Source organism: Gymnoscopelus braueri (genome assembly GCF_963280865.1).
Source record: "Gymnoscopelus braueri genome assembly, chromosome: 15".
Lineage (NCBI taxonomy): Eukaryota > Metazoa > Chordata > Actinopteri > Myctophiformes > Myctophidae > Gymnoscopelus > Gymnoscopelus braueri.
Genome location: NC_137620.1, coordinates 40,543,130 through 40,554,233, shown reverse-complemented (window position 1 = coordinate 40,554,233; position 11,104 = coordinate 40,543,130). Strand labels below are relative to the sequence as shown.

At 41.5% G+C, this 11,104-nt stretch overlaps 1 protein-coding gene across 1 annotated transcript in view; it reads right to left on the bottom strand.

The window, feature by feature from the left end:
* Positions 1-448: 448 nt before the first annotated feature.
* Positions 449-11,104, bottom strand: part of col4a6 (collagen, type IV, alpha 6) — a 180,508-nt gene continuing 169,852 nt past the window's right edge. The window contains exons 42-48 of the mRNA XM_080450966.1: positions 6,203-6,349; positions 5,348-5,464; positions 3,119-3,310; positions 2,829-3,000; positions 2,045-2,159; positions 840-1,124; positions 449-804 (exon numbers count right to left, since the gene is read on the bottom strand). Coding sequence (XP_080307092.1) covers positions 861-1,124; positions 2,045-2,159; positions 2,829-3,000; positions 3,119-3,310; positions 5,348-5,464; positions 6,203-6,349 — 1,007 coding nt within the window. The 3' untranslated portion in view covers positions 449-804; positions 840-860. The remainder of the gene's footprint in view (positions 805-839; positions 1,125-2,044; positions 2,160-2,828; positions 3,001-3,118; positions 3,311-5,347; positions 5,465-6,202; positions 6,350-11,104) is intronic.

Genomic DNA, 11,104 nt, shown 5'->3' with positions numbered 1-11,104 from the left:
ATTTAGCCAGTTAGCAAACTTACATGTGTACTTGTGTGTGTGTGTGTGTGTGTGTGTGTGTGTGTGTGTGTGTGTGTGTGTGTGTGTGTGTGTGTGTGTGTGTGTGTGTGTGTGTGTGTGTTTTATTAATATTCTCTCTATAACAGTGGCGGAAAGTAACCAAGTACATTTACTTAAGTACTGTACTTAAGTACAATTTTGAGGTATTTGTACTTTACTTGAGTATTTCCAATTTCCAACACTTTTACTTCTACTCCACTACATCTCAGAGGCAAATATTGTACTTTTACTCCACTAGAATTATTTGAAAACTTTAGTTACTAGTTACTTGTCAGATATAAATTATGATATTATGAAACATACATTAACCACTTTAGCCCTATTTTATACCTCGGCTATTTGAAAATAGCAGATCTACAAGCTCACAATGCGACGCGTTGTGAGCTTGCAGATCTGCTATTTTCAAAGATTTTAGCACTTTTACTTTTGGTACTTTAAGTACATTTTGATGCCAATACTTTTGTACTTTCACTCAAGTATTTTTTTTATTCTGGACTTTTACTTGTAACAGAGTATTTCTACACCGCAGCATTGGTACTTTTACTTAAGTAAAAGAACTCGAGTACTTTATCCACCACTGCTCTATAATCACATCACGACGGCATCGCCATCATCTCTCTCTCTATTTTGTGCCATTTTTATTTATCTATTTATTTTTTTGTAGCTTTGTGAGGTGTCGATCCATCACCAACACCCCCAATATATTTCCAGTCTCTCTTTTTTTTCTCCATCCGTCATCTTTCCCTCCCCCTCCACTAGGGGCACTACAGGAGCAGCACCCTCCCCCTCCACTAGGGGCACTACAGGAGCTTGCTGCACACTTGGCAGCGGCTGACCCTGGAGTGCTGCTGGCCCTCCTTGAGGGTCTGCTGCTGGGGCGGGTAGTGGGCGAAGTCCTGGTTGGCCTCCACGGTGGTCAGCCAGAAGCTGTACTTGTTGGCGAAGTAGTGGCACGTGCCCTTGGCGCCGTTGCACTCGATGAAGGGCGTGGCGCGGAAGTCCTCCAGGCACGACCCCGGGGACACCAGGGACTGGCCGCCGCCCTCGGCGCCGGCGGCTGTGTGCTGGGAGGAGGAGGAGGAAGGAGAAGCAGGGATATTAGTTCACAAAAACTGTATATCTATATATCCTAGACCATACCCGTCCGGGGATATGAGCACCCAACAGTATGTGCAGTTTGGGTTATGCACTGTGCACAGACAGGCCATCCCATAGCTCGGGAGGGGCGTAACCATGGCATAAAAACGCTAATGAACAGCTGACATTTGGGGAAAGTGAAAAACAGGCTTCGGTGTTCCGTGCACATGGTAATGGTCAATGGCTGTGTGCAAGTGCGGATCAATTGCTCCAGCCACTGAGGAGAACCGGGCAGAAGAGATTTTGGGGACGCACGCACGCACAGACAGACGCTCAGAGCTTTGTTTAATTATTGGATATATATATATATATAAAAATTATTTAAAAAAACATTGGAAAAAAAATTGGCTTTACATTTTTTCAACTGTTTTGCATATTAACAAAACTCACCAAAACTAGCTAAAATCACAGAGAAAATGTGCTTAATTTTAGTCAAAAAAAATCTTCAATAACAGCACAAATAGCAGATCTACAAGCTCTCAATGTGTCGTACAACTAATTTAGAAAATCTTGGAATCATTTGGAACTTTTTTCTTCTTTACCAAATCTCTTATGGGGCTCCCTGGCACAAAACCTTTTCCAATGGGGGTCCACGGCCTAGTGCATGTTAATTTGGGGGTCCTTAAGAAGGACTGAACAGGTGTGCATGTTTAAACTGACCTGAATAAGATCCCACTGCGGATCGAAACGTTGTCAATCTTTCTCAAATAAAGTTGTCTTTGCCATAATATAGTTGGCTCTACCTTCCTAAATGTTAGTCTTTTTGGCCCAGCACCTGTATGTATGCTTTGAATTTGGGGGTCCTTGACATGGAAAGAAGTTTAAGAACCACCGCTGTATGACGTACCATGAGGAAGGAGTATCCTATCCACAGACTCCTCCAGCCCGGCGGGCAGGTAGGGATGGTCATGTCCTGGCTGTGAACCGCCACTGCCTGCGATGGAGCCTCACACACCGAACACCTGCACGGGTCATCCAGCAGAGGGCAGAGGTCAGTTTAACACAGGGTCAGAAACTGGCAACTCTCCTCACAAACCAAATCGATCAATTCAGGTTTAAAGTAAAAAATGAACCCCATCCAGGTCTTTCATCGCCATTAGGATCACGATGTGGGCCAATCGAGAAACAGTTATACTAAGTTATACCAAGCATGCAACTCATAGTCACTCATAAGTACAATTTTCTTTTGTCTGAAATACCTGCAGTTTAAGGGTTGAAGAACAATTAACAATATGTATTTGGTGAAGATGGCTATTTGTAACAGCTTTGACATGAAAACATGCCCCTCCCCCCAAAAAAAAGATAATTTTAAAGGAGTAGTTCACCCCAAAAATTACTCATTTTCTATCTATTACACACCCCATGAAGCATTGAATTCATGGAGATTTTTTAGTTTATGTCACGTTCCTAAGCCAATAATTTGATTAAGGCGGAAAGATGCTGATGTATCCGGTAGGAGACTCAAAGGAGTCTCTTTGAGTCTCCTAAATACACCCGTCATCAAATTATTGGCTCAGGAATACGTCAGAAACTAAAGAATCTTAACGCTTGTGAAACTTGAATCCCCCAACGACGCTTTAAAAAAGAAAAAAGTCTCTAATTTCATAAGCGCCCACGGACACCATGCTTACCTGCTGATGTACTGTGGTATCTGTTGCTCGCCCACGGGCATCATGGGAATGGGAGCGGTGGTAGAGAGCCAGTACGACTTGTCGTTACGGCTGGCGTAGTAGCAGATCTCGTTGGGCGAACAGTACAGGAACGGAATGGTATTGAACCTGGGGAGGCAGGAACCGGCTAGACCTGGGGGAGGGAGGGATGGAGTGAGGGAGGGACTTTACACCACTGGTAACATTTAGCAAGTAGCTATAACTAACATGTCGAACAACATCATATAAATAGTGTGCTTGCACATTCATACCGAGGTCCTGGTTGTGAGCCTTCTCCTGTCCCTCCACGTAGAGCAGACTGTACCCGTCCCAGAGCTTGGCCATGCCCTGAGGGCACATGGGCACCTGGTCGTTCTGGCTGTGCTTCACCAGGGTGTAGCCGATGCTGGAGCTGCGACCCACGCCGCCCGGGGCGCCGGGCAAGCCAGGCTTACCGGGGAAACCTGGTTTTGGGGTGGAGGGGTCGGGGTTTTGGGGGGAAACAGCCAGAGATTAAGGCATGCAACGATTCACTCGACTCACGGTACGATACTATAGGTTCACGATACGATTTGTCACGATTTTTTAAACATACATTTATTTTCCAGACAAATGACATTTTTTTTTTTTTTTTTTACATTATTTCTCTTAAACAAATCCAGTATTTTGTTGCATTGCGATACATTGTTTTATCAAATCGATTTAAATTGTCACCAGTTTGAATTGATTTTAATCGATTTACGGTAAATCGTTACATGCCTGATTAGATTAGATCAGTGGTTCTTAAAACGTTGTTATTTCAAAGACCCCCTATAACTCTGAGAGTGCACAAATGGAACCAAACGTCCATTTGTACACTCTCAGAGTTACAGACCTCTAAGGGTCCGTTTGGTTCCATTTGTACACTCTCAGAGTTACAGACCTCTAAGGGTCCGTTTGGTTCCATTTGTACTCTCTCAGAGTTACAGACCTCTAAGGGTCCGTTTGGTTCCATTTGTACACTCTCAGAGTTACAGACCTCTAAGGGTCCGTTTGGTTCCATTTGTACACTCTCAGAGTTACAGACCTCTAAGGGTCCGTTTGGTTCCATTTGTACTCTCTCAGAGTTACAGACCTCTAAGGGTCCGTTTGGTTCCATTTGTACACTCTCAGAGTTACAGACCTCTAAGGGTCCGTTTGGTTCCATTTGTACACTCTCAGAGTTACAGACCTCTGGTTAAGGACTTTAGTTGATTTTTAAATCTCTGTGTTGTTATTCATGTCCTCACCGTTTGCTAGTATTTTAATGAATGTTGTTTTATGCTTTTGCTTTTATTTTTTTGCTTGTATTTGTACTTTTTCTGTAATTGTTTTCTTGCTCTGTAAAGCACTTTGAGCTGCATTTCATGTCATGAAAGGTGCTATACAAATAAAGTTGATTATTATTATTATTTAAGCAATATTACACGAGAGGGTGTGCTTTACCGTCATTATTGTCACGCCTGTGATGCGGTTCAGGAACGAGGCGCAGCCGAGTTCCGCGTCCGCATCACAGAAGTGACAATAATGTAAGGTAAAGCACACCCTCGAGTGTAATATTGCGATTATACAACAGTTACCAACAAAACACATCCAAATGTATTCATATTGTGGAGCAATTCATAATAAAAATGTTTCGCTATTATCCGTTTCCCTGTAAAGAGAAGAGTTTTTCACTGAGACATTAAATAGTCCCAGTAGCAGCGCTTTGAGTTAGAGGCACCGTCTCATCAACACAGCCGAGCTATCAAGTGCGCAGTGGAATGAAATTCCAGTGGGCTATATGCTCCGTCGTACGACCGTGTTACGTGGCCAAAATAACTGATCTACAAGCTCACAACGCGTCAAGATGGCGATGCGTTGTGAACTTGTAGATCGGCTATTTTTGCCGTGCGATACCTTCGTACGATAGAGTATAACATACACTGGACTGTTAAGGAAATGGGAGTAATTTTACTTTAACACAGGAGGATATTTATACAGTATGGATGTTACCATTGAAATAAAGCACACTTTTTCCCAGTTATTCCTTTTATTATAGGATTTTTGGCGATTTAGTGTGCTCTCTTCTAACCATTGATCAACCGTAAGTCCACCAAATAAGTCAAAATTAACAACATAGTCCATTTTCATTTTGTTCCCCGGTGGCGGCGGTGGGTACTGTCTGTTTGTTTTCCTACCGTGGGACAGCGTGACTTCACAGCACAGCTGTGCGATATATGGTCTAATCAGGTGCGGACTGCAGTGCGGAGTGATTTATTTAATGTGATTAGGCCCGTGATATGATGCTGGTTTGAATCACGGCTAGAAAGCTATTTCAACCAATCAGATTGCTTGGTCGGAACTACCTGTTGTATAATAAATAATAAATACCAGGAAGAGGTCAAATACATTTTGACTAGAGAGACAGTGAGACATGGAGCAACACTGAGATATAAATGAGAGAGAGAGAGAGACAGTAAAAAAGAGAGAGAGAGAGAGACCTTGTTCTCCAGTTGGTCCAGGGAATCCAGGGGGTCCGCCATCTCCAAGAGGTCCGGGTGAACCGGCAGAACCCATCCTACCGAGCGCACCCGCAGCACCGGGCCGTCCCTTACCACCTGCATGGGGGCAGGGGCAAATGATCACACAATTAGTATGAATGAGAGAGAGAGCTTGAGACTAAATAACGACAACAATAGAGTACAGACAGAAGTCCTGACGTCACTCGTTCATCCCCTGGGTCGTAGAAGTACTTTGTCTATGGAGAATAACATCGGGTCATCTTAGAATCGTCTCATATAAGAATTGTGGTCCAAAAATAAACAAAACTGTCTCGGCGCTATTGTCAGGGAGGAGGCTCTGTATCGTTTATGATAGTCAGTCACTCATATTTGATACAGTCTGTTTCTGGCGAAAATGTAACTAATTCAGAATGTCTCATTTCACAACTTTTCCAATGTATAAAAATCATTTGAAAATAGCCGATCTACAAGCTCACAATGCGTCGCGACGAGCTTGTATGCGACGCATTGTAGAGCTTGTAGATCGGCTATTTTCAAATGGCCAAAATGTATATAGGGCTGAAGTGGTTAATGTGTGTTTTGTAATAATACTCAAAATCTACAAGGTAACTAGTAACTAAAGTTGTCAAATAATTGTAGTGGAGTAAAAGTACAATATTTGCCTCTGAGATGTAGTGGAGTAGAAGTAAAAATACTGAAAATTGGAAATACTCCAGTAAAGTACAGAGTACAGAGTACAGAGAGTAACTGTACTCAGTTACTGTCTACCACTGCCCAGACAGTGATGCGGTGCTATTATGTTGTTCCTGTGCTTTTGAGCCCCCTTTGACTCACCTGCTCGGCCGGGCGTCCCAGGACCGCCGGGTTCTCCAGCATCGCCGGGTAACCCGTCGCCCCCGTGGCCTCCGTGGTCTCCAAAGGTCCGGGTAACGGGCATGCTAGGTACGGCGCGGCCAGGCACTCCCTTACGACCAGGGGCTCCTGCAAGAAGAACGCAATGCAGAGGTGGAGAAGGATTTAGACCTGGACATATGTACTGCTAAGTATGTTATATCATATCTCTAGACAGTGGTGGATTTATATTTTTGGGCGGTGAAACCGCCCCTATAAGTGAGGTTTGGATATTTGTACAATTTTGTACAATTTTATTTGTACAATTTGTACAATGCACCGTGATTGGCCAATCACAGTCTATTCAGGACTGTGATTGGCCAGTGTCACATGACACATGTGCATAGCCCTATATAAGAAACCATAACTTGAAAAAAACCATAAATTTGTTTTTTTTACTTAAAGGGGTAGTTCACCCCCCAAATAATTCCCTTGAATTCATGGATATTTTTTTGTTTTTGTCGCATTCCTTCCTTTATTATTTGATTATAATAAATGTGTCCCCATTGATTCCGGTAGGAGACACAAATGCATTTGTGTCTCCTACCGGAATCAATGGGGACACATTTATTATAATCAAATTATTGGCTTAGGAATGTGACAAAAAAAAAAAATATCTATGAATTCAAGGCTCCAGATGGTCAGTAATCGATAGAAAAAAAGTTATTTTGGGGGTGAACTACCCCTTTAAAGGGATAGTTCACCCCCAAAATGACTTTTTTTCTAGCGATTAGTCACCCCCATGGAGACTTGATTCATGGATATATTTCTGTTTTTGTCGCATTCCTAAGACAATAATTTGATGACCGGCAGCGGTTCCATTAGGAGACACAAAGAGTCTCCCTTGTGTCTCTATACCGGAAGACACAAGGGAGTCATCAAATTATTGGCTTAGGAATTCGAAAATGTAAATCATTTGAAAACAGCAGATCTACAAGCTCACAACTCGTTGCGTTGCAAACGCGTTGTGAGCTTCTAAATCGACTATTTTTGAATTATAAAATAGGTATAAAATAGGGCTCAAGTGGCTTCTGTAATAATAGGCCGTGTGGTGACCCACCAAAAAGTGCCTAGAAAATGAATTTCGTTCCCACGACTTGGATCTACTTTTTCAATGCATTTTTGCATAGACAATACCCTTGTGGACTTTGGGTTAAAATTTCTCCGCACAAAATCCTGCAGTATTTTTTCACAAGCCAGAAATGTGTATAAAAGTGAATAACCAAAAAACGAAAATCTTGTGCTGCTGTTTTTGCTTGTAAAATGTGTTTTTGGCAACACAAAATCTTTCTCAAATGTCATAAATACATGTACCTAACACCTGAAACAAGTGTTGGTGCCTTAGTGTACTCATATTTGAATTTTGATCATGAAATGTAGAAAGAAAACGCTTCTACTGAAGTGATCGGCGCCCAGCACAATGAAACATACACATAGTACATTTAGATAAAAGCTTATATTTCATACATAGAAAATGTCACAACCTACTGTGTACTGAAAGGTAGGGGAAAAAAGCAGCACTCCTTGGCCCAAACTGGCTGAAAATCAGCCCCCTAGATTGGAATAATGCCAAAAATGGACTAGACTAAAATAAATACACTAAAGCTCCAAATTATTACAACATATGGTATAAAATATTTATTAAAATACCACAGTGTGTCAGAGCATGTGTCATTTGTACATCAACCCTCCCACCCACCCACAAGATCAGGCCTTCTGTGTCACTCACAGGTATGAACAGAGAAATGTTGGTTGACAGTGCAACGGCAGCAAAATAGTATACAAATATGACAAAATATTAAAGTGCAGACTGCATCTCCTCTGGATGACCACTGATCACACCATTAAAGGATTTGGGGCACCAACTTGACTCAATGCGTATGTCTTGCAGCATCACCAAACCTTTTTCCTAAAAATACCTAGGAAGGACATGTATGTATGTTCAGAGATGTTGCACTTGGTAGGGCAGTGAAAAACCAGCTGGGGGAAATCAGGGGTCAACCTCCGCTTCAATTTATCCTGCCTGCAACATAAAATGTTAGGGAAAGATGAGCACAAGTGTGTAAGTAAAGATGTATTCACAATGATAGCCAATTTAGTTTAAATATACTCTTTTGTGAGGGAATGCATCTATAATATACTTTTCAGCATAAAGGTTTTTGTTTTGTTTCCCAGACACACACACACACACACACACACACACACACACACACACACACACACACACACACACACACACACACACACACACACACACACACACACACACACACACACACACACACACACACACACACACATTTTAACCATTTATTTATGTCCACATAAAGGAGAAACATACAGGGACACAAATATTATAGGTGCAGTAAGGTTACATTCACATAATCCTGGAATATGTTTTCATGATACAATAGGCATGTCACTCAGTACTCTATGGGTATAAGTAACACCGTCTCCGCCAATTACAACAGAGACAGCACAATACTTTGCCAACCTTTTTGCCTTCTTTTTGGGCATCCCAAGTTGTTGAAACCCTCTAACAGCCAGTATGTGGGTATGTCCTATAGGCTGCCAAATATAAAAACAAATAGTCTGCACCTAATAGCCCAGCTCTGAGATGGTATGTAGGAGTGGTTGGTATTTAATGATCTTGGTCATAAAGGCTTCCTCTAGGCTAAAGTCAAAGGTGCAGGCTATCTAATACAGACACTTCCCTGGACTCTTTATCAATCACAACATCTGGTGTATTAGCTGTTAACGATGTAAAGATGTCTGAGTTATCACAGAGATGGAACATGGATGAAATGACACGGGAATGTTTAAAATACAGTAATAGCACCCATACAATCATAAAATGACAAATCAATATTTGACAGTCCAATATTGACACGCATGTTTTGTTTACAATCTCTTACTTGGCCATATTGCCAATTAGCTTATGGGCTTTATCAGCACTGGTGAGATGCAGTGGTGGACAGCAAGAAAGGACAATTACTTGAGTACTGTAGGTTTTTTTAGTACCTGTACTTTCAGTGGTGTAAAGTAACTAAGTACATTTACTAAAGTAGGCTACTGTACTCAAAGTAGAATTTTGAGTTAGTTTTACTTTCACAACGTGATGTGTTTTGAGCTTATAGATATGCTATTTTCAATTGATTTTTTTCATGTGATAACATAAAAAATGATTTCAGTCTCATGTTAAAATGTGTCTCCCCCCAAATAAATCTATTGAAAATAGCAGATCTACAAGCTCACAACGCGTTGTGATGCGTTCTGAGCTTGTAGATCTGCTATTTTCAATAGATGTTTTTATCTGATAACACAATAAATTATTTCAGTCTCTCATGTTAAAATGCGAGTACCCCCCCCCCCCCCCCCCGTGTGTGTGGCTCACCTGCTGACGTTTCTGTTTGAGAGAGTTGATCCTTCTGCCGTTTTCCTCTCACATTAATCACATTAATGTCTTTTTGTCAATAACACGCTGGTAGAATGTTGCGTGAAACCCAGCGTCCTCAGGAGGCTTGTAAGAACCCATATCCACACAATGTTGACGTTTATAAGTAACGTTGACACACATTCTGTAGTAGCCCTGAAACATTCAACCATGTGTTTGCACTTTCTCCATTAACGGCCCGTACATCTACATAAACGTTCATATTTCAGATTTAAAATGCTTACCTATGGCCATGGATGTTAAAATTATGTACGGGCCCAGAGAAGTACCTATATCTTCCGTATTGTTCAATAAAAAGCATGTTAATCCGATCGGTGGCCATTTTCACCATATCCTTTCAACCACGCGACCCTATCGGATGGGAGGTGTATTGCACTCTGATACATTATAAATCAATGAGAAAATGGCCACCGATCGGTTAAGAATACTCTTTATTGAACAATACGGAATATACGGGTACTTCTGCGGGACCCTACAGAATTGTGACATTAGTGGCCATGCGGTAAGCACTTTATATTTGAAATCTGAACGTTTATGTAGATGTACGGGCCGTAAATGGAAAAGTGCAAACACCTGGCTGAAGTTCGGTCGGGACAGACGACCGTCGTGTATCCATGGCTAGTTGTAGTTATATCCCATCTTGTCCGTGTAAATTCCTGAACCTCTTCTTTCTGGACAGACATAAGATTCATATAGCATCGGTTCGAGTCCTTTTGACGTGCTTTTGAAGGATATTTTCTTCGTTTTGAGTTCTTTTCGTCGGACGTTAGCGTTGCCATGGCTGTTGTTGCAGGAAATGGTGAGAGTAACGAGGCGACCCCATTGGCTGTAACGGGAATCACGTGCCAAAAACCGCACCACCCCTTTGAAAGTATTACTACGCTGCTAAGAAAATAGTACCGACTTTTAAACACTGATTAAAAACAAAATGCGCCAAAACAGATGGCGAAACCTTTGTTTCTTACTTACTACCAATAGATCTTTTTTAAGAAGCAGAGATTATTTAGATCCACTTGATGGGAACGAAACTGAACGAAAAGAGCCTAGACAATAGGGCCTATAATAATCAAAACCTACAAAGTAACATGTAACTCAAGTTTTCAAATAATTGTAGTGGAGTAAAATATTCAAAATTTACCTGAGATGTAGTGGAGAAGAAGTATAAAGTATTGAAAAATACTCAAGTACCTAAACATTTTACTGATGTACAGTACTTGAGTAACTTAACCCATTAAGACCGGGGACGCGTCTGTGTCATTTTAGATTTATTTGGCTATTCAAAAATAGCAGATATACAAGCTCACAGCGCGGCACCGAGTGCCGCGCTATGAGCTTGTAGATCTGCTATTTTTGAAAAATCGTGAAAAAAATATTTTTAATATATTTTTTCA